At 29.3% G+C, this 25,636-nt stretch overlaps 1 protein-coding gene and 1 long non-coding RNA gene across 2 annotated transcripts; one reads left to right on the forward strand and one right to left on the reverse strand.

Moving 5' to 3' along the window:
- Window positions 1-1,226: 1,226 nt before the first annotated feature.
- Window positions 1,227-2,076, reverse strand: LOC111635973 (ATP-dependent DNA helicase PIF1-like). Its single transcript, XM_023381126.1, has one exon. The coding sequence runs from the start codon at window positions 2,074-2,076 to the stop codon at window positions 1,264-1,266; it is 813 nt and encodes a 270-aa protein (XP_023236894.1). The 3' UTR covers window positions 1,227-1,263.
- Window positions 2,077-9,878: 7,802 nt separating this feature from the next.
- Window positions 9,879-12,742, forward strand: LOC111635977. The gene is made up of 3 exons (XR_002758467.1): window positions 9,879-9,963; window positions 10,043-10,261; window positions 12,687-12,742. It is a non-coding gene; the product is annotated as an uncharacterized LOC111635977 (long non-coding RNA).
- The last annotated feature ends 12,894 nt before the right edge of the window (window positions 12,743-25,636 follow it).

Genomic DNA, 25,636 nt, shown 5'->3' on the forward strand with positions numbered 1-25,636 from the left:
GACATTTTGTCGTTACGAATCAATATAAAATAGATTTAAGTTTATTAAAATTCTTCTTCTTCTTCTTGGTGCCATATCAGATTCCTGACGTCGGCGACACCTGGCGTAGGTTTGTAATCCGCCAAGGTGTATACTAGGGAAAGTTACTACCCAGAGTGGTTTCCCGTTGCCTTCTCTGGGGCGCGATGTTACGCGAGGGGAACTAATCTTTCTTTGTAATTTATTTATACCACAGTAACTAGTTTCTGGATTGTAATAAACTTCTCTGATCGAACTCATAAAAAACAGCTTTTTTAGTACCACAAATGGCATACGTTCCTTTTGCTATAGGTTTAATATTTTTTCTTGTTTTTATAATATTACTTGTTTTTGATTCTTTTTTACACTTTAAACAATAAATATTAGGAAAAATTCCAAAGCCAAATCTCTTTGCACTAATGATTGGGTTAACAATTCCTCTATCTTGAATCTTGAAAAAAATAATATAATTACAGTTTCTTCTTATGTCAATTGGTGTTGAATAATAGGATTGAGATATGTAAATAATTGAAGCATTTTTCTTCCTTCCTCTGATAAAGAAATGTACAATTTCAGATTGATATTTTTCAGTAAAACAATCATAAAAAATAATCAGATTTTTTATCGATGAATATAAACTATCAATGTCAATTATATCCTCTATGCTTGAACGAAATAACGATCCCTTTTAAAATTTTTTCAATAACTAATAACTTTTTATTTTTTACACTCAATATATCTTCTTCAAACTCATGAAACTGACTATAGTTTTTTTGAAATTTTTCATATTTTGGTTCATTAATATCTTTAGCACATACATATAAAGCATCAAAATTCAGTTAATTATAAATTAGATTTAATAAGAGATTTGTTTTTCCACATTCTGATGGACGAACAATTAAGAGTCTGAATAAAAGTTGAGATAATAATGGATTCTGATTTGGATCTTCGTATTCATCCGGTTCTGAATTATCTTTTATTTTAATCATTTACTAGCTGACCCGGCAAACGTTGTTTTGCCATATAAATTATTTCTAGGTAATTTCTAGTGTAGACAAAAAATAACTAACTTATTGTAAGTGTGTAAGGATATGGTATATGCGTAAAATAGGCATGGAGCGCTGTGAACGATGAGGGAATATAAAAATAACAAATGGCAAACATTATTATTTTTAAGTTATTATAATTTATTCTTTAAAATTATATATCATTAATCAATTACGACAGTAACACTAACAAACAATATCAATTTCTTAATGCTATAGCGTGAACAATATTTTTTGTTAGCCCATCTTTAGCTAACACAAACAAACTGGATGGTTTACCCACTCGAGAGCATGCCACGTATAATTGTCCGTGTGAAAAACATGGTGTGCTCAAATCTAAGCCACAAATAGACATCGTTTGGCCTTGGGATTTGTTGATAGTCATTGCAAATGCCAATCTAATCGGAAACTGAATACGTTTGAATTGAATTGGCACATCTGTAGGTATAATAGGAATCCGTGGTATTAATATATTTTCACCTCGGAACTTGCCATTTAAAATGCTGGCTTCGATAACGTTTTTCATTAATTTTTGAATGACTAATCGCGTACCGTTGCACAGCCGTGGCGGGTTCAAATTACGAAGCAAGATAATCGGAGATCCAACCTTCAATTGTAAATTATGCGGTGGCATGCCTGGCAAATCCAGTGAGTTCAAAAACTCTGTGGGAAAATTTACAGCTTCGCTGGCATCGCAAACTGTATCAATAGATTTGTATGATACCAAGTTCCCTGGCAACAACTGTTGTATCTTCAGATTTATATTGTCAACGTCTACATTTTTTGCCGCTAAAATTGCTCTTTCTGCAAGCCACTCATGATTTATGTACTGTGTGTGTACATCGGGAAATATTTGTTCAATGAGAGTATCTTGCGAATCAGCGATTGTGCAGAAATTGGTCGGTAATTTTACGTATCCAGTTTCATCTATAGCAACTTTTCCATCACCGATATTTATGAGTTGTTTTGAGAATGTTTCAGCAGATGGATCTTGAAGAACTTGAACTTGCATATTTACTTTCAGCTGTAGTTTTTCAACATTACGCACATGGAGATGATTTTAAGCAAGCGTTGATTTCATCAGCGTATGTTGAACGTGGAATGACGGGAAGTGTTTGTCTGAAATCTCCTGAAAGGACCAACAGAGTACCACCAAATAGTTTGTCGTTGTTTTTAATATCTTTCAATGTCCTGTTCAACCCTCAAGCGAATGTTTGTGTGCCATAGTACATTCATCCTAGATGATAATTTTACACTGTATCAGCACGGTGGCCATGGACGATTGTTTTTTAATGTTGCATACTGCGTCAGGGTTATTTTGAATATTTAGTGGCAGCTTAAATACTGAATGAGCTGTTCTGCCTCCATCCAATAAAGTTGCCGCAATGCCTGATGCTGCAACGGCCAATGCAATGCCATTATTTGATCGTATTTCAGCAAGAATTAGCGAAATAAGGAATGTTTTGCCAGTTCCACCCGGTGCATCCAAAAAGAAGAACCCACCTTGTCCTGCTGAAACTGCGAGCATAATGCGGTCATAAATGGTTCTTTGTTCGACATTCATTAGTTAAAAAAATGTTAAGGGTGAACAACCGTTATCACTTAGGGGTATGAAAAATAGATAGTAGCCGATTCTCAGACCTACTGAATATGCATATAAAATTTGATAAAAATCGGTAAAGCCGTTTCGGAGGAGTAAGGTAACTAACATTGTGACAGGAGAATTTTATATGTAAGATTTGTTTAAAAATTTCAGCTTGTGCTAAATATATTTAAGTTGAGCTAATTTTTTTAGCTTAGTAAACGGATGGAGAACACAAAGAAAGCGTTACTTACTTTAGGTAAGCAGAATAGAGGACTAAGAAAAAAGACTGAAAAACAAATATTTGGTAAAGTAAAACATGAAAAGTCTTTCAGAGTTTCATAAACCAGTTACAGAGAAATTAGAGGTTTCTATAGAAGATGTTAGACAAGATTTAAAAGCTATTGAAGATGGTACTTATAATATAACAATTCCTTCTACTATTGATTCGCCATTTCCTCAACTTCCTGATGCACAATCGACTTTAGACGAATCCACACCAAAAAAAGTATAGATATACCGCTGAAAATTTCGATGAAGGATTAGATGTTTCATATTTAGAGCAAAATAGTTTATTCTTCCTCCTCAATTAGTTAATAAACCCAATGAAATAAACGATATGCTTGAAAAAGCTGAAAAAAGAACGAAATCCTTAGGATCATTTAAAGCAAACGTGAATAGAAAATTAAAGAAATCTATAAATAATTTTTAAAGAAAAGCATTAGAAGACGAGTTAAATTTGTATCAGTCTGATTTAGATTTAATTAAACTTCATAGAGAAAAATTAAAAGTTTTAAAATCTGCTTCACAATCATTTAAAATTAGTGCAGAAGATTTATTTAATGAATTAGAAAAATTAACTGATAAGCTGTTAGGTGGAAATAAAAAAGTATATAGTAAAATTGTTTAAATTCTTGATCTATTATTAAATTCGGGAGAAATAACAGGAGATACAGTGAAAAAATGTTATTTAAAATTTTTATCTAATTAAATGAGTAATTATATTAAGCCCAGAATCTATCTCAGTGAATCTCAAAAAATAAATTGAAATCAGCCGTTAAGAATGGAGAAGAAATATAATTACAAATTGATAAATCTAAGCTTCCTAATCATGATATGTTTTTAACAAAACCTCAAATAAAGAATTTTAATGATGGAAAGAGAATAAAAATAAGTAGAACACAATTAAAAAACATTTTTAATTCTTACTCTAACAAATTTGGCTACGGGAGCTTTATCAGGTGCTGCAGGATTGGGAGTTAAAAAAGCTTTAGATTAAGTAACCGGATCCGGATGTAATAAAAAAAACTAGGTGACCACCTTCTTACCAAAGCCCTTTAGGTCCAATACGGCCAAATTTCAAATTAGGGGGTAAGGAGTGATTCAGAATTGAAAATATCTAATGACACGATAAATGATAATATAAAAAATAAACAAGTTCATAGAGGTGCGTTTACAGTTGATTTATTACAGAAAACAATTAGAAAATTTGAAAACGGTATAATTAATTTAGATATTTAAACTGGAAATGGAACACATTGGGTTTGTTATTATAATGATACCAAATATCTTTTCATTGAATTCATTGATCCTTTTGGAGAATATAAGTTAAAAAATGTAAGATAAAAAAAAGAGATAATTTCAAAAGAAATCATAAAATATTTATAAACATGTAAAAAACAAATAAGATATAACTGTAGTTTTCTTCAGAATCCTACGTCTGTTAGATATAGTTACTATTGTATAAAATACATTGTAGGAAGAAATAAAGGTAAATCTCTCATTGAAGTCTTATACTCATTTACACAAGAACCGAGTGAGTTTAATGAGAATTTTGTTTTATATAAATGAAACTAACAGTCTTAGATTCGAAAAATGCTGATAAAACAAAAGTCTTTACAATCGAGTTTAAAAATCCAATACCTGTAAATAATTCGAAATTAGCTCTGAAATCAATGTCTATGTGGGTTTCTTGGCATAATAGCGATGAAAAATTTAATAACAATACCTTTAGATATTTTTATTAAACAAAGAGGAATGATGTAATGATAGAAAATGGGAATTACAGTCTTTGAGATCTAAATAAGTTTTTAGTAGAATTCTTTGGAATACCTTCTATAAAGTTTGGAATTCATTTTGCAACAACGAGATTTATGATTAATTTAGAACCTGGATATAAAATTCATCTGAGTAAAGGATAACTCCAGAGATATTAGATTTTCGAACCAAAGATATATGAAGATGAAGAACAGAAAGGAAAATACATAGCAGATATTTCAAAAGGTATCGATGATATTCATATTCATTGCGATGTAATCAGTGGAGTAGGGCACAATGATTTTGCGAGTGATATTCTTTATTCTTACACACCGTCTCATCCACCTGAAAGTTTAAGAAAAATTGAAAAGATTAATGCTATATTTGTTGACATCAATAGCAATCATTATATTTATAGAATTCGAATGTGGATAACTGATCAGGATAATAATTTAATTGACCTTAATAAACAGAGAGTTGTTTTTCGTTTAATTTTAGACTAAATAAATGAATTATAATAAACATAGGCTGTTCGAAGTGAAAAATATTATGGAGGAAATATATTTATCAATGCAATTAAGACAGCTGGCAACAAGTTATTACAACAAGCCAAATCTGTGGTTAAAAATAAACTCGAGAGTATTTTATTTAAAAGTGTGGAAGATAGAGTAAGGAATATTATACGTAAGCGAAGCTAATGTAAAACAGGATTCAAGAAATTTTTATACTTATAAATGGAAAAGTTTTGAGATTTAACTCTTTCTAATTATTTCAACAACGAAATCGAAAGTTTTGAGTACAAACAGCATGCAGAAGATAAAGTATATATATATATATAAATGGACATGTATGTTCCTATATTTCACTTTTCCGCCAAAACTACACATCGCACGTGAATAATATTTGTATGTGGTGGTAGCCCTAAGTCTCCATTCGTGCACCAGGGGGGTTGCGTCTCGATAGCTATAAGGGTGCGGGAGATATGGGGCTGAAAGTGGTTGAAAGTGGATTTCCATTTCGAATGTTTTGTTCGAATTTATTCGAATTAAATTCGAACATGAAATTCGAATATTGGTTCGATTATAGAACGATCGTAAACGTTCCAGAAATGTTGAAAATAGTTCGTTTGAGTGGACGTGAACAGGAGACGTTCAGAAATAGAATCGGGACCAGGAAGTGTTAATATAAAGCGGCATGCAAGATTTACAGGCGGTTTTTTGTGCTTTTGCAAGAAATCGAACATATTTTTATGCTCATGTAAAAATTCTCTGGAAACGTCTGAAAACGGGAGATCTAATTCTTGCATTTTGTGAAAACGGGTAAGATTGGCTATAATGCAATTATCTTAATCTTCACTATCATTACTTTTTACCCACAAATAAAAACCCAGCGAAGCGGGTCCTTGCAGCTAGTAGAAGATAAAGTTACTGTTGATGAAAAGGAATTAGCTAAATATGAATTTAATATTAAAGATGTAAATAATATGATTTTATATTGCAATGGTTGTATCTGTCCAGAAGTGAAAATTATGAAACAGGATGGTTCTTCAACTGGAAGTGAAAATGTAACCTTAGTGAATACTAGAAATTTGTTCTTAATATCAGAATTACACATTGGTAAGACTCTAATTGAAGAAATTGAATTACTCTTTTTAGTCCATCACATTAATGGTCTTATAAACTTTACAAAAATTATTCTACCTCTGAAGCAACCAATATGCTGTTTTTCATTGAACCTCAGAATCTCCAGATAGGCAAGTTTTAATATTTGATAGACCCGATGATCAATCTCTCGGAAATATAGAAAAAATGGATACTTTTTAGAAGGATTAAAGAAAAATGCAAATTATAACGAAGGATTTACAGAAAGATGGATATTAACAAAAAACAGTAAAAAGATCAAACTGTGGGGATACTAATTAAACATATGTTTTGGAGTTTTCAACGACTTTAGGAAAATAATATCAAACATCGATGTTAGATTTGTGTTTTGGAGAAATTCGAATAATGATATGATCTATACCGACGATGGCAATCCAAATTATAAAGTTATAATATTTGATATTTTTCTTTGGTTACTAAATATTCAGTTATATTCAGAGTTAATTTTAATAGTATTTTAAATTTTAAAAGTATATAAGTTATTAGTTATTTAAATAAATTATAGTTTATAATAATTATTATATTATAGTATATAATATTATNATTTTATTTACATTGGTTCAGGATATAAGTTAATAGTTATTTAAATAAATTTTCATAGTATAATAAGTTAATTTTAATAGCATATCTCTGAATCCCTCATCAGTTATAGAAATTAATTGGTGTTCTGTTAGATTAATTAAAAGTAACGTTCAAAATGGTTCTAGCGAAACAATAATTGTAAATACAACCACAGATCAAATCAGAAATATTTTTGTAACCCCACACGGAAAACGATCAGAAATCAAAATAATATGATATTCGATAACTCAAACATGATGAGATGTTGGTTAAGAATTAATAATGATAAATATCCAACAGAAGATTATAATGTTAGCCTTAAACCCGGAGAATTAGATTATTCGAGATATTATCCTGATTTTTTAGCAGCAGGATTAAATACCAATAACACAGAGTCTGGTTGTATAGTAAGTTATACAAACTTTGGAAGACTGTATCCAATAATTTATTTCGATGTTTTTAATCATCCCTCTTATAATAATGTAGATAATTTGAAAGTTGAACTCTTTTGGCAATTGAGAGAAACACCTGCTAAACCGTATAGGTTTTATTTTATTTTAGTCGAAAAAAGAAAAGGATTTATGAATATGTACAACAGGACTTTTAAAACTTTAAAGTAACTAAATGGTTTTCTTTTGGTCATTATCATGATGAAGTAAAAAAAGGTCCTCTTGGTCCTCCGGGTAAGGGTTTTAAATTAATGTATGATAGAAATTATGATATGCAAAATAAGATCTTAAAATATTGTGAACATCCAATAAATGAAAACGATGCTGCAACCAAGAAATATATTGATAATAAATTAAAAATAATCAATTAATTAGATAAAGATTTTCAAACTTTTGCTAACAAATTTAAAATATAAGAAGCAGATAAAACTAATTCAGAAAAAAATGATTAAAGATTTAAATTTAAGCGTAAATAATTTCGTAACAAAAACGGGAAAAATTCTTTTGTCATTAAACAGTAAGTGTCTGAAAATATATTAATGGTGTTTTCAATGCAAAAAACAAAAGAATTGGTAATGTTAATAATCCAACAGAAGACAAAAATGTTGTGAATATAAGATATTTAAAGAATAATGCTTTGACCATAAAGGGTGAAGATGTGTTTGATAAAAAAAAATAAAAAAATAATAAATGTTTCACAACCTACATCTGACTTTGATGTTGCAACAAAATTTTATGTAGATAGCCAAGTTGATACAAAAGACAACAATATGCTTTCAAGAACTGAAAATGGATTATATGTTCCCGCTGTTTTGTTGAAAAATAATTTTTATGATTCAGATAATAAAAAAATAACCAGTTTAAAAAATCCAATTAATGACATGGATGCAGTTACAAAATCATATCTCGAAAATTATTTCAAAATTAACCATTCATTCATCTTAAAATGCTTTCTGAATTTAGCTAAACCAGATGAAGATGAGCAATTTTATTTAACATTAAGCGATCTTCCTATTGATGCTAGTAATAAAAAATTATTATAGAAAGTATGTGTCTGAATCTAATGGTTTTATTAGTCAGATTTATTTTACATCTAATTTAGCAATATCTGTGGGTATATTTATCAATGAAAAATTAGTATGTTATTTTATAAAAAAGAAAGTCATAAATGAAACTATTCCATTCAAAGTAAGAGATATAATTACTGTTAAATCTAAAAAGAAAGTCTTACAAAAATATAGTATTTCAATATTTATAAATTATATTGATTAAATTTTTTCCTATATAAATGGAAATTGATATTAGTAATCTTGAGTTGGTATCAATTCACTATGGTGGGGAAGTAAGGAATTATTATATTTGGAAGAATGGAAGGGGGCATTTACATATCTTTGATTATGTTGATACACATTATGGTAGATTTTTATGTACACCACAAGGTAACCTTTTACATATTGATAAATAGTTTTCTATATAGAATTTAAGCTTGAACTAATAAATTTAAGCTAAAGCTAAATTTATTAGTGAAAGAAGAAATGAAACTATTCCATTCAAAGTAACAGACTGTTAAAACTATAGAGAAAGTCTTACAATATATAATATTTCAATATTTATAAATTATATTGATTAATTTTTTCCTATATTAATGGAGACACTAAACGATATTGGTAATACTCCAACTAGGAAATTAAACGAGTTAGAAATTGATTATGAATATCCAATTCTTTATATGAAGGCAATATGAACACGTTTTGGTCATAAAAAATAGTAGTTCTTAGGGATAGAGAATTAAATTATTTTCAAGTTTTTCTTCCTAGATTAAATAAAAACGAAAAGAATAAAGATTTAGATGATATGAAAGATTTAAAATTTATATATAGGGTATGGATGAATATGGAAGTAATTTTAAAGCTCTTATTATTGAGTTTGTTTGACTTTTTTCATATTTACTGTTATTTAAACATATTTTTGTGAGTTAATAGAATTTTTGAGATGAAATATGAAGATAACATTTTATTTTCTTTAGTTTTTTTTAAACAAAAAACATTTTAATTTCTTAACTTTTTCATTGAATTTTTAAAATTTTATATTAATTTAAAAACATTTATCCTATTTTATATATGTATATATAAATAGTATGGAAATGGAGCAGAATCCCATCCCCATATTACTTATATATGACTATGCTGAGTTAAGATTACATCCATCTTGTGACATGTAGCAACGTTGCACAGCCTCACTCTTCAAATGGTTTAGCTTGTTTCTTGGGGTCTTAGCACACTACATGTCTAAACACATTTTGATTTGAACATTACTAGAATGAGTGATTATTAATTGACAGACTTCATGTTAACAGGTGCCGGATTAATAAACCCTTATAGTGTTTTCATAATAAAATGATAGTATTGAAAGCGCTATTAATAACTTATAAATTAAAAAGAATTGAATTATTCATTAGAAATATTGTTTTAATTTATTAGTTTTCATTGCAATTTTTTATCAGAGAGTGGAACGTAGAACTACAGAAGAAAAATCCAAACATACTGAAAGCTGTATTACGATTAGTTGGATGGAAATTTTTAATACTAATTTTACTTACATTGGTTCAGGTACTTCACAATTGTTTTGATTATACGTTAATCATATATTAAAATAATTTAAATTACGGATATGTATTTATATTTGCAGGAAACGGCGGTAGTTGCAGGAGAATTATACTTTTTAGGATTAACAGTACATTATTTTGAAAATAGGTCGAAATGGAATCCGTATAATATTTACTTAATCATTGCCGGATATTTTGGCATGATTGCGATTCATTTGTTTTCACATAATACTAATTTTTTTATGACAGAGATTATTGGAATGAAATTAAAAATAGCTTTTTGCACGATTATATATAGAAAGGTGAGTATCAATTATAATGTATTATGAACATATTATTATATTTATATTGTTTAGAAAAGAAAATTTCATATAAAAGTTCAGCTATGTGCTTAAGATTTCTATTATTCGTTGTTAATTTACACACTACAGTAATATGGCGTTTTATGTTCGCATTATAGAATTAAATTTACTTAACATGGATACAAAATGTTCAATTCAGTTTTGTGTTTTTTTTCATGTTAAGTGTATAAATATTTTAATAGGATCTGCTACTATCAATGACTATAATAAGCAAAGGTGACATAATGATAAAAATATTGGTGGGCTACTGCCATATAAATGGCCTCGCTTAGTACAATTATGTACGTGCAATTATTTATATGACTTGATTGTATTTCCCTGGATGCCCTAACTGCAATGTAGCAAAATTATTTCTGTAGTCGTTGGAGTTGGATACTTAGAAACAATGACAATAGCAAGTTAATAAAATGAGCCCTTCAGACTTCTGTGCTTGCTTCGTACAAAACCAAACAGTACATATAAAATGCATGAAAGTGTTTTTCAATTTGATATTTGTCTTTACCTTAAACATAAAATTACGATTAAATATACTTAAATTCTCACATTTTGCCACTTCTGTATCACGTTATTAAATATAAACATGTAAAATTTAATATTTATTTGAATTTTGGAAATACAAGGTATAAAGTCGTAGGTAAAAAAAATAGCTATTTATATTATTTTGGAAACATATCTTTACATGTCAATATTTCTTTTATCTTTATTAACATAGGCAAGTGTCGTCTTACACGGTAAGGTAAACTGACACATTACTGTATATATAACATGTTATATCGCACTACTTGGATGTTCTTTCCTGAAAATAATATTCTGAAATTTATTACTTATAACGAACTACTTATACAGTTAACTTAATTAAAGATAATAAATTAATTTTATAATCTACATAATAAACTTATTAATATATTGTTTATTATTCATTTGACCTGTTAAAATTAGTTTGTAAAATTTATGATTTCACGGTGATCACAAAAGTATTCGAAAACAATGGCACTTTATGTGTCTTATTACAAGAAAAATTGAAATAACTATTTTTCATTATTTACAGAATTTGTTTTTTCAATGTCTTTAATGTCGGTAATTTAATTTGCAAGTGCGATATACTTTTACTCTTGCATATAATAAACGCGATTTTATAAATTATCGATCTAGAATATATATAGCTGTACAATAGTACTATTATTTATATTATTTTCTTTTCTATAATGTCTGGCCTAATTCCAATTAATTTGAAATTAGATATTGTCTTTGTTTGTGACATCGCAATTTTCGGCTTGTAGTCTTGTTACATGGCTTTCTCAGGATGATAGACTATCATCGCAAAACATTTAGTACATTTTGCTTTCCAACAATTAATATTTTTGTTTATTATGTAGTTATACCATTTAGTATCTTCAGCAAATTCTTTATTTAGTAATTTCGTTTAGAGTTTTTAACTTATATAGCTCTTAATTTACGCATATTTTATTATTACCACATTCCAAATTTTCTGCCTTACACGCGTTAGTAAATTAGTTAATAAATCGTGTACAAGTTTGATGTTTTTTTTTGTAACAGTTTGATCAGTAGGTACTTTTTAATTAAAATATCTAATGTGTTAAATTGTGCAACTAACTTATAATAAAGTATTAAAATAACATCATAGAAATTACTCCTGTCTCATTGGTTATCAAATGTCATCTTTAACGTTTTTCTGAGTGTAATATAACAATTAGTTTTATTAGACCGAGTTAAAATAAAGCAGAGTTTTTGTTTATAGAGTACTAAAACATTTAGTACTCTATAAACAAAAACTCTTTGCTTTATTTTTATATAAACAAGTCTAACAAACATTTAGCAGTTTATGAGCCTTGTTTATGCCTAGTGCAATTTTGTGCATTATTTTCTTAGCAGACAATATAGAAAGCTTTTGTTATTTTGACTTTGACAGTTAAACCTTCTTAAATATCACTCAAACCCTATGTAAATCTAGGTAAAGAGTTAATTTACAGACATTTGAACATCGATACGTTTATTTTTCGTGTTTTTTTTAAAAATTATAAACTAAACATTAAAATGAATTATTTTGAATCAAGACAAATTTTATATTGTTAGTTAGTATGCAAAATACAGAAATTGAAGATATAAGTGTAGTTTTTAATGCCATGGCCAATTTTTCCCAATTTAGAAAAAAGTAGTGTATTTGTGATGCCAAGCATTTAATTAACCCGTTATTTAATATTAATTTAAATAATAGTAACAGTTTTTGAAAAGTTATAAAATTTTATTTCATTTCTTTGTGTAATAACTTTGTTAAAAATTACTTTGTTATTGGAACTTAACATATTTTTGAGAATATTTATTTATTATACATAAATTTTTATAGGCAATGAGGTTAAGTCCTTCATCTCTCGAAAAATCGAATGTTGGGTAAATCGTAAATCTTATAGCAAACGATGTTAGCAAATTTCAAAATGTAAGTTGAAGTTATTATTCTTATAAATATAAATATACATAGTGTATTAATATTTTCATCTGTAATAAAGTTACATGACGATAAAAAAATTATTATGTATATGTAATTCAATTACAGATACAGTAGAACCTTGATTATCCGGACTAATTGGGGATTAAGGTAGTCCGAATAAGGAAAAATTCGGATAATCAAAACAAATTTATTAATTTGTCTTTTAATGATAATACAACACGTTTTCTTTTCGATGACATATCGGTAATATTAAAAATAAATACTGTATTTAAATCGTGATCAAATTTTCAAAAAACAAATGTTTGTATTGAATTTGGGCGACTACTTACCAGCGCTAACAAAGTACCTATTGTTTAACAGGCCCTCTGGTGGCGCAAGAAGACGGATTTTATAAAATAAAAAGCAGTTAAAACTGCATTTTTATGAATAAAAATTTGACAAACTATTTATCGTTTTATAACGAGTAAAATTTTTTCGTCGCGTTCGCGGCTTTTAAGTAATGCATAAACCTTCAAGGCGTGAGGCCCGTCGGACCGCGAGGCATAGGCGATGGCCCACGTCGTCCATACCTTACGCTATCCTTGGTCATAGAAATAATGTAATTTCAATATAATTTATTTATAAATACGTATGTCAAATTACATTTTTATTACAACGTAAAATATGTTTGAGTTTATGACCACTGTGCTAGGTGGGACGATGTTGAAACGAAAAAAGTTATGCATTCCATCACATACATAAACAGTGTCGTTATTCGCCAGGTGCAAATCAGCAAATTCGTAAAATTTTGTTTATTTTGAACAATCCGGTTAATCGAAAATCCGGATAATAGAGGTCCGGATTATCGAGGTTTTACTGTAAATGTATTCACTTCAAAATCTCTGTTTTATTTACTGTCAATTTTGAATTTCGATTAATTCGGGTAGATAATTATAAATTCGTGTAAAGAAATGGTTACATATGTCATATATACAAATATAGTAGAAGTATAACTGATGCTGATACTGGACCCGTGTCACATTTTCGATGTCGTTTATCAGCCCACTGTGCTTATTTTAATGGCACATGCGATTCAGCAGCTTAACAAATCTACTGACTAACATTTTGCTAGGCAGACGTGTTTCGCGTGTAACAACGATGTAGATTTATAAGATTTGTATGTGTCCATTGCACCCACAACAGTAGTTACGCAATTTTGTTTCCAGTGAAATGTTGCATGTTTTTTCCTCTGTCTATTAGTTTTTTGTTTCGAAATGGGAAAAAAGTATAGGAAATAAGCGAACTTAATTCATTTAAGTTACAATATGCATCATTCACTCGAATCAAGTGTGCGTTAAATGTTGAGTAAATAAAATTTTTGGGGGAAGTAGCGAGTGTCAGTTTTTTTATACCTAAAAGTACATTAAATTTAATACATAATCATGAAAAAGTACATTATTAGATTTAATAAAGTGTTAAATTTTTTTGACGAAACAATTATTGTTTTTGTATCCCAAGTGAACGTTTTGTAAGAGATATTTCTAATACTTTCAAAAAAACCACTTCTGTTGAAACAAAATAAATGATCATTGACAGTGTATTAATAAGTTAATAAGTGTATACGGGATCGAACAAAAAATAATCAAATTTGAAAAATAATATAATATATATACAGTAGACTCCCCACTTATAACACTGTTGATAATTTCGTATTATAAGAATTCCATGTTGTACGAGTCACTTAGATTTTACAAATACGTCAGCCGTTCACAGCCCAACACACGTATTTGTAAAATGTATGTGACTCGTACAACATGGAATTCATATAATACGGAATTATCAACAGTGTTATTAGGGTCTACTGTATAATATTGGTCCATTAACACAATAAGTGCAACTCACATCAGTTTAAGGTTAATCTGTAACTTTTAAAACGTGTTGTGTGGAACTATCAATAATTCTAAATTATTGAATGTTTTGGCTTTTCGCGAAATATTATAGATTATATCTTATACAGTCGACCCTCCTATAAGACGGTAGATACGTTCAATTCTTTATGAATCGATTTCTTACGAGTCCTTGCCAATCACAGCCCGACACGTGTGAAGTTTTCGGACTACGGCTATTTGAAAGGTTTTCTTCCATAAAATTAATCGATTCTAGATTAATCCGACTCAACATTTCCAAAATACGTATATTATCTGGGAAAATAATCCGTATACACTACGCTATAAACAAAAAATTGTAGGATTACTTACCGAGTGTGCACCATTCGACATCGCCGTTGCTCAAGCTTGTTTTCGTCGCGGAACAGCGCAGCAAACCGCAGCCGCAAATTCTGATGTTATTTTTCTGTGAAAACTTCGTTGAACTTTGGAGACATCATTAACATAAATAATTTTAATCGCCGTTGAATAAGAAATGTTTCTTTCACAAGAAATGTATAAAATTACAGTACTGTATTAGACTTACGGTACCTAATTTACATACTGTACAGACGATAGTTAGCGTAAAATCTGCGTAGCGTGGCGCTACTCAGCGGAAAAAATATATATAATTATAATAAAGTTACAATAAATAAGGTTAATATATAATTATATATGCAGTACCTAATTTATATATAATTAATATATAATTATATGTACAGTACCTAATTTATATATAATTTATGTATAATACTGTACAGACGATAGTAATCTTTCCGTAGCGTGGCGCTTTTAGGTAATTATAGGAGTTTTTTTTACCGTTTTTTACGGATACTGTCGCAATTTTTTCGCCGTCTTATAGAAATGATAATTATAGGAACCTGTCTTATAGAGGGGTCTATTGTATATTAAACTCTACTACTACTGAATATGATTCAGTGCATTTGTTTATTTTGATAACTTTTAAATATCTGCATAAACATTAATATGTTAGAAGAATCTCATTTTTTGTCTGCTTTTACCAATTTTTACTACTTTTTGATTACGTGTTATATGAATCTTTTTAGAGTATAAGTTAATTAGCCTAATAAATATGGCCGTAAAAAATTGGTGAGCGTATCACATTAGGGATAAGCCCTTTAATTTATTATAGTCTTGTTTATTAGCCTAATCAATTTATAGTCAATTAAAGATGTGGACTAGACGCGTTATTTTATAATATAGTAATTTTTATATTTGGCAATTTATTATGCCATATGAAAACTGAGTAAGTATAGGTTATATCACTGAATGAATGTAATTGTCAAACTATTTTACAGTTTTCAACTGTGTTACTAATAAACAACTATTTTCTTGTGTATTTCTGTTAAATACCAAAATACAGAGTGTAAACTTTGGACAGAGAGAATCTGTGCATTAATTATCCATTAAAAAGTAAAATTTATGAAAATTCTGATCTAGTGTAGGGAGCAAACACTCAAAGGGCATGTTGGCAGGTGGCATTTGTTGTCTAGGTATCATCTCTTTCACTTATGAATTGTTATAGCTATTGATCACTTTCATAGAAATTCATTCATTGCGATTGTATTTTATGGGAAACAAAGTATTGTTATTGGTATGCTTGTTGGTATTGAAGCTTATTTTAATACATGATATATAGTGAATTAAGTAATAAAATCTCCTGTAAAAAGGAAAGTTCTTTTGTTTAACTACCTATTGTCCAAACAAAATTTTACTTAACTGTATCATTTGCCAATGAATTTGTACGAAGTATCTACGATGCATCAGATCATTTATTATATATTAAATGTATGAATCATGGAGAGAGAGAGAGAGTACAGGTAACCCCCATATAACACGGTAGTTACGTTCCAAAAAATTGCCGTGTTATGCGAATCCGTGTTTTACGAAACAAAGAACTAATACGAAAAGGAGGGTTAGGTTCCAAAAATTAAAAAACATGCTAGTATATTTTCATAATTAAGATAAAATATCTTCATTAAAATTTTTTAAGTGATACATATTAATTTAAATTAAACAATGTTTGATTCGTCATCACTAAAAATACTATTAAATTATCTTCAGATCTATGCTTTACCTTTTGCAAAATGTATGTAATTTTAGATTGCTTGCTTCTAGTTAAAAGGTCTTTATAAATTTCTTTATATAATGTTAAGCACTTATGAAGAATAAAGCAAGTATGGAATAAGGGAAAAACATTCGGCAACATCAGAAGCAGAAGCGTCGCGATCTAAAAACATTGAAACAAGTTTCGAGAAGGACCACGTGTATCGACAGAAGGCGAGAAGAGAAAATTTACATACTTAAGTACTAATAGTTCACGAAAATTATTATTTTCGTGAACTATTATTACTTAAGTATGTAAAAATTTATTACATTTCCTGTTGTACGAGGGTTTTACCCAATTCTCGAACCGTGTCAGAGTAAATCCGTTGTATCCGTGTTATACGAGGGATGGTACCAATTCTCGAACCGTGTTAGAGTGAATCTGTGCTATAGAAGTGCCGTGTTACACGGGGGTTACCTGTATATACAAAATACAAAATTCTCTTACAGTTACTGTTGTCAACGTTGCCTTGTAGTAGTTGTCAGTCACTTACATTTGAATATTTTGTATATTTTTATTATTCATGTCTATATTCTCGATAAATTCTCACTTAATAATCCGCGCTAGCTTCTAATTTGTGCTTGTCGGAAATTTCAAATTTCACACTGCACACTGTCAGTGACCTGAAACTATGCTTTCCCACACTAGTATTTCTGTACATTTTCTATATGTAATGTTAACTAACCCATCATTATTTGTGCAGGGATTGTCCACATGTACAAAGTTTGTTTACGTGCATTTTCACTAAATTCAGTTCGTTAGCTGTGCTTTAATTAATGATATCCTCAGGCTGTATTCTATACATGTAACTTTATCGAAATTTTCAACCATGATTTTTTTTGGTTTTCACAGGACCTGAAAATATTATTGTGGAAAATAGCTTACTTTCAGTTGCAATTACTTATAATTTTTAGTTGTCAAGTGTTCTCCTTTGCAACGAAACAATTTCCTAACACAATTTACCCAACACTACAACAAAATACAATTAAATATAACAAATAAAGTTATTCCGGACGGATCTTCTAATTTAAACAAATAGTAGTACATTATGCCATTAAAATATTTACAAATTAAAATTTGGTCGAAATACTTAATTTAATTAACTCTTTCCTTGAAATCAGATAGTTTCTGTCTGACTCTTGCCACATCGGTATTATTAGTATACGGAAGATGACAAAATTTGTTTAAAAGGAAATATACTTTGTGTATTTCCTTAATAACTTTGTTTAACAAAGAAGAGGCTTGACATTGCCCAGATAGGTAAACAATAATCTATTCAACACGAGAAATTTGTAAAAAATATCAAACTTAGTATAATTTTTTAGGATATAAATTTACAATATTGCCATGATATTTCCGGCGAATTGCGATAGATTTATCGATTTTTTTATGATTTTTAAAGGTCAACTTATTATCGAAGACAACTCCCAAATAACTATACGAATTTACATAATTTAAAGCATGGTTATAAATGTAAAGTTGCGGAAGTTGCAAATCTGTAATCAGAGAAAAACATATCACGACTGTTTTTACGAATATGAATTCTTAAAGTTGCTTTACTGAATGCTAAAGATGAAATTTTAAGGTCGGTTTGAAGAACGTTAGGGTGGTAATTTAATTCTTCCGTATCGTTGGCATAAGCTATAACATTAAATTTAGTATTATTGAATAGATTGTTAATGTATACAGAAAAAATGTCCACTCAAAATCGATTCTTACACCAATTAGTGGAAAATCTAGGAATTCAAAATAGTTTAAGTTTATTTTGCATAATCTTGATAGAAAATAGTTGTTTATTCAATCCAAAAAACAAGGTTAATATCGAAGTATTAACCCAAAACAGGTAAAAGTATGTTAGGTAGTAGGAAATCGAATGCTTTTAAAATGTCAACATAAATGACTTAGCGTTTTTTATTTTCAAAATTTCGTATGATGATGAAAAAGGGTTTGAAGTAAGTTAGTATTAATTGAGTGATGGCGAATACCAAAATGTTATAACTACTAAACTATAACCTGTATAGTTTAGATTATATAATACATATATTTTCTGATAAATACAAATCTCAAATAATTTTTCCATTGCGGACAATAGGGTGAAGGGTCTGAAAAGGTTAGTAACGTTTTTGTTAATAGTTTTTATTGTAGATGAATGCCATTGTTTCAAAATATAGGTATGTTAAAGAAGTCTGGAAAAAGCTTAGATAAAGTAAAATCGAAGACAGTCTGCCCAAAAGGGACCACCATTTATTATTCATGTGTTCCAGACAACCTTCCTTTTCACCAGTTCCTTTTTTAGAAATTATTGTAATTTTAATTGGATATATTTTTTGTGTTTTTAAAAAGACTTTTTAAACTTCTGGTAACAAGTAGCCTACAAGGAAAGGTCTGTTGCCAAGAATGTGTTGTCTGGAACACAGAAATAATAAATGGTGGTCCCTTTTGGGCAGACTGTCTTTAATTTTATTTTAAAAATAATTTACATCGGACAAAAATTTACAGCTTAGATAAAGGTTTAATTTAAAAAAGAAAATGGTAGTAACATGATTCAGACTAAAGTTAGATAGTTTTAGCTTGCCGATAGCCTGTTTGACTTCAAAAGATGATAAACTATAATGGTTGTTAAAATACTTATATGAAACAGTAGAAAATTCAGCCTTAGAAAAAATGTATCTTAAATATTGTTGTAGGCATCATATTTCATGTCATCAGGTATATGTTGAGTTATCGTAAACATTTATTGGAAAAACAATGGAATAAACCCTAAAAGGTACAAAGGTCAGAAGCAAAATTAGATATAACGTTTACTATTGAACACAAGACTGTGTTATTATTAAAACACTTGGCGTTTAACCACTTTATTCAGTTGATACGGGCACTTTTACACCTTTCGGGCGTATAGCCCCTCATCAGTCAACATTTAAAAAATTTTTTGACACACGTACAGCACAAGTTATTATTTACTGCTGTTAGGATAAGTTGATAGCGATGAGAACATAAACTGTTAAGTAGCCGTGAATAAAGTGGATAAACGACAAGTGTTTTAATAATAACACAGTCTTGTGTTCAATAGTAAATAAATACGAAAACACGGTTTCAAAAAACGAATCAACTAGATATAACATGTTAAAACAATTGTCAAAGAATACGTGGCATTCTTTATAAAATTGTTTTTGGCGTAGGCCTGTATGATGTAAATATGAGGAGTCGGGGAGCTTAGAAGTTTGAATGTTTAGCTGAAGTTTGAAGTTTTATGTCAATTATCCAACACGCAATTTGTTGAGAGTGGCTCGCAACGTCAAAGGATGGCTTCCTAAGTCTTAAAATAAAAATCAGAAGTTCGTAAGTAACCCCTGGAAGTTGCTTTTCCTGACAACAGCCTAGATATAGCATTAGGCACTTTACATCTATTTCTAGAATAATTTCTAGTGAAAGTATCGCGAGTAAGTGGAGTGAACGTAGGTTTGGATTTCAGTCAAAAATGAATCTTTATCAAGATATAACAAAATATTTTATAAAATAAAAATCAAACAAATTACAATTAACCTCAATACAAATGAACGATCTATAAATCCTTAAACTATCCTACAAACGAGAAAGAGCTCACATACACATGAAATCATACTACCTCGATCTTAAGTAATATTCGTAGTCGTAGTCTATATTCGGAGAATTTATCATCTATGCGTTTAGTATACATTATGTTGCAATGTCTTCTATATGGCGTCTTCAATATTATGGGGAGGCGATCGTCAGTTCTATATGGCGATCTTATTACGGAGATCGACGCTTTTGTCGCTAGTTTGGATGGCAGATTCTGCTTCGGACAAACCGCGCGAGTTCCATGTGGCACCTTCTTATCTTTAGGGAACTGCGCGAAAAGGTGGAAAATCTTTTTATAGAGACCTCCCAGTAGCATGTGCAAAGGCTTTGATTCACCTTGCCAGTCGGCTGTCAAAAAGGAAGTTAAACTTTCCTTTTCTCCAAGAATGACGAATGTTACATCCTTTTTATTTAAAATTTTATAAAAAAATAAAATGTTATTTATTTAAACTAAAACGTTTTTTTAAAAATATTAACCTTTTAATCTCGATTCACACATAAATAAAGTTCACGAGGATTTCCGCTCCGTTTCTATCTGGCTTTTTTTTTCTGGTCACGTTTCTAAACATTTTTTAAATAATGAGTAAACCACTTAGAATATCAAATATCAATTGAACGATATTAAAGAAAATTATTTATGGTAGATAAATGCTTATGTGTGGACATTGATCGTTTGATTTGTGATGGCTTATGTGTGGACATTGATCGTTTTGCTATCCCTAATATTGTGGAGAGCATAAATCATAATTATAATTATATGATAGACAAATAATTTTAGTATTAAAATACAGTCTAGGTATTCAAAAATTTTTAAAACCTGGATGGAAGGGAAATATAATATCAAAATACTTCCTCCTTGTTGGCATTCCCTAGTGATGAAAAAAATAAATAAAAAAGAACCTAATTGTTCTAAATAATTATATGCATCAAATGAATAACGGGTTACCAACTTTTGTTTATTTAAAATATACAAATTATAAAAGTAATTTAGAATTGTACGTAAGTATAGACAACTTGTTTTAATGAATCATATATTTTGTGAAATAATTTTAAGGTTATTAAAGGAAAGGGACATTTAAAACCAATTAAATATAAAATATTAAAATAATATAAACACAATATATATATTTATTTATGTAGAATATTAATTAAATGAAATAGGATTATATTGTAACTTAGAGCCTGAATGGTTTAAGAAATAAGTAATAATTTGAAAAGTATGAAAATATGAAATAGAAAAGATAAAAAAATAAAAAATAGTAAAGTATAAAATAAAAAATAAAATAGTTACGAGGAAACAAATAAATACAGCAATTAATTTTATAATGAAAAACTTTTGCACCATCTAATTAGTCATCTACTTTCGATACCTATGTCTGACAAAGTCATGTGCCAGAGTACAACTCGCTACAGTCTCTAACGCTTATATCAATGAAATTTCCAGCAATGCTATCACCTTTCACTATTTAAATGTAAACAGTTTTATTTCGTTTCTGATAAATTGAGCAATGTCATTTTCTTCACCTTCTTCATCTTCTCAAATTAATTAACTCCTTGGACTCTAGCAATTTTTGATATTAATGTAATTAAACATAAAAAATACTTAACCCCTTTCATTTCTATTTTCAGTTTTAATTTTTAAGAAAAACCTTCAAATATTTTATTTTCCTTTGTTTCCCGTTTCTGTGAAATCTGACACTGACGAGTCATTGTTTACACAGCTAGATGACCTTGAACACAGCTGGAGTTGGATTTCCCAGGGCATTCTCATAGAAGTCTCGGGAGGCAATGGGTTTATAGTAGGGTGAATACTAGCTGGCAGGATATTTTTAAATATTTTTAAAAAATTAAAATTTTTATTGCAATTTCCGACCCCACCAACTTAATTAAACTTATATATATTTTTGTTGTTATCGAAACTGTGTTGTTGTTTATGTATTGTATACTGGCACAATGAAGTGACCGTTTAACCAACACTTGGCGAGTTTTTCATCTTTATTTACTTAGTACACCATGCTACACATTTGCGTTCGGGTATTCTCCCCTCTTCAGCTATCTCACTCCAATAGCTGAAGAAGGGAGAATACCCGAACGCAAATGTGTAGCACAACCTACTAACTAAATAAAGATTGAAAACTTGCCAAGTGTTGGTTAAACGGTCACTTCATCCTGCCAGTATACAATACAATAAATAAACTTATATATAATAAAATATATTAATTAATCAAAAAAATTAAAAAACTATTAGAAGTCGTTTTTGATATCAAAAAGTAGCTTTAAATAACTTTACCGAAGTAAAATCCGTGCTTCCAAAGTAAAAACTTCAGAACGAATCTTTATTCCTTCTGCATTTCAAGAATAAAACGTACTTTTTTTTGGCTAAAAAATTTCAAATTACAAATATTAAAAAAAAACAAAGTAATAAATACAATAAAAATTAAATTGTAATATCAGATGTGTATATGCAAATATTGTAGTGTTCCATACACTACAATATTTGCATATACACATCTGATATTACAATGTTCCTTATATAGTTTTTCTCAAAATTCCATATTTTAAACAATTTTATGAGCATAAAAAAAGACTTTTTAATTAATTTATTTATTTAAATAAATACAGTAGAGCGTCGTTTATCCGAAACTCGGTTATCCGAAACATCGGTTATCCGAAAGAATTCCAGTCGGCAAATTTAAATTTTCGCTAGTGCTGTGGCGCTGCAATCTTTGGCTATGTCTTGGGCTCCTCAAATATTCTACGTTTTTGATACTAAATTAACTTCTGAAGTATAATTTTTTTATTGTTTTTATATTTTTAAATATATTGATTTTGTTTGTACAAAATAAAGAAATAATTTTTAATGATAAAATAGCCACGATTATTATTTTAAAAAGTTTATATTAGGCTTAACGTCTACGAAAATTCAACGCGAAGCGACACGCAACAAAGAAAAATTTCAACACAGGATAGGTTAATACAGTAGAGCAGGGGTGGCCAAAACGTGGCGCATGCGCCAAACTTGGCGCATTGGACGATTACAAGTGGCGCTTCAGTTAGTTCTGAGCAAAACTGCCAGATTTGGCTTTTTTGCGATTAAAATATTATATAGAAAAATAAATTTTTTATAGTCTTTCTTGGTAAGTTCATTTGTTGCACAATTCGTTACGGTCTATTTTGCAGATAAAATGAGTATTCTCAACGCAGTAAATTACAATGTATGCATGTATTTTTAAACTTGCGATCTTTATTTCCGATCAGTTTACAGGCGTGTAAATGGCCGAAAACATTTATTGTGATTAAAGTTATTCCAAGCTGATCTCGTTCTCAGTGCCAATAATTGTAGTGCAGAGTAATCTTCACCAAACGAGACTCTGGCAGCAATAGCACCTTCATGAAGCAATCACCCTCTCGTACAGATCTTTGGTGACTATTGTAAATTGGTGCTTCAATAAACTGTCATAAATTAATTAATTCAACTGCATGATTAAGTTATTCCCTTTTCTTTCCTAAGCGAAGCAGATTTATTCTTATCTCTATTTATCAACCCCTAACATTGAACGTAAGACTGTATAAAAAGTGTTCGAGTTATACGGCGCATTTGAACTCGTCTGTCAAAAAATTGGCGCATAGTATGCAAAAGGTTGGCCACCCCTGCAGTAGAGCGTCGTTTATCTGAATCAATTGGGACTGGGGATAACTTATTTTTTGGATAACTAATTATGTACAATACCATATATTAATTTATCCCGTGTTGAAATTTTTCTCCATTGCGTGTCGCTTCGCATTGAATATTCGTCGATGTTAAGCCTAACGAAGACTATTGTAGCGTTAAAAATTATTTTTTTGTTTTCTACGAACAAAATAAATATATTGAAAAATATAAAAACAATAAAAAAATTATACTTCAGAAGTTAATTTAGTATCAAAAACGTGAAATATTTGAGTAGCCAAAGACATAGCCAAAGATTACAGTGCCACAGCACTGGCGAAAATTTAAATTTGTCGACTGGAATTCTTTCGGATAACCGGCCTTCGGATAAACGACGCTCTACTGTATATTTTTCGTACATAATCGGTTATCCGAAAAATAAGTTATCCGAACAACCCCAGTCCCCAATTGATTCGGATAAATGACGCTCTACTGTATATCTTATAGACGATCATTTTAAAAAATATTTAAATGTAGGCCTAAGAGCCAAGTGTTTCATTTGTAAACTTTGTCAGTAATTTTATAGTTTTTACGTGTATGTCATTTTGTCCATAGTGGATGATCTCGATTAAACTAACAGTATTTTTTTCCTATTATTTTAATATTGTAAATGTTTAGTATATTTCATAAGTAAAAAACCAAAGATGATTGGCGTAGAATATGACAGTGCTGTGATTTACCAATAAAGAGTTATGAACCTAAAATAAAACCATATGTCATTTTGTCCGTATATCCCCTAATCTATAAATTTGGAACTCTCCAGTTTTTACTTATATAATACACGTCTTTAACTGTTTTTATGGATATTCGTAGTATTAAAAAAGTTTTTGTAAATGAAAAATACAAGAAATTAATTAACACTTAAAAATTTATTGTATTAATGCACAAGCTGTCAAAAAACACGATAATTTCTTCCCACTGTTTAAATATGAAGATTACATTTATTTATTGTTAAATAATATTTTGTAGAATGCTAAACCAACGGGACTGTCTATATTCTAATTTACTTGATGTCACATCTTTCAATTTCACACCTAAATGTTCTCTACAGGAAAAAATAGTTCATAAAGTAAAAATATAATTCTCAAATTTGGTACGAACAAACAAAACACATTTTTTGGAATTGTGAAATTTGAGATAAGGCAGTCAATTAATCACAGAAGCTAACTAAAATAGATGCCGTAGGATAAGATCCTTTAAAATAAAATACAGTAGAACCTCCATTATCCGGACCTCTATTATCCGGATTTTCGATTATCCGGATTGTTCAAAATAAACAAAAATTTTACGAATTTGCTGATTTGCGCTTGGTAAATTACGATACTGTTTATGTACGTGATAGAGTGCATAACTTTTTTTGTTTCTACAACGTCTCACTCGGCACAGTGGCCGTAAACTCTTAAATATATTTTGCGTCGTAATAAAAATATAACTTGACATACGTATTTATAAATAATTTATATTCAAATTACATCATTTCTATGACCAAGGGCGGCGTAAGGCATGG

Source organism: Centruroides sculpturatus, unplaced genomic scaffold, assembly GCF_000671375.1.
Source record: "Centruroides sculpturatus isolate CEXI.00-Female unplaced genomic scaffold, Cexi_2.0 scaffold880, whole genome shotgun sequence".
Lineage (NCBI taxonomy): Eukaryota > Metazoa > Arthropoda > Arachnida > Scorpiones > Buthidae > Centruroides > Centruroides sculpturatus.

Coding starts and splice junctions, on each gene's coding strand:
- LOC111635973 (XM_023381126.1), bottom strand. CDS start 2,076: ATGCAAGTTCAAGTTCTTCAAGATCCATCTGCTGAAACATTCTCAAAA.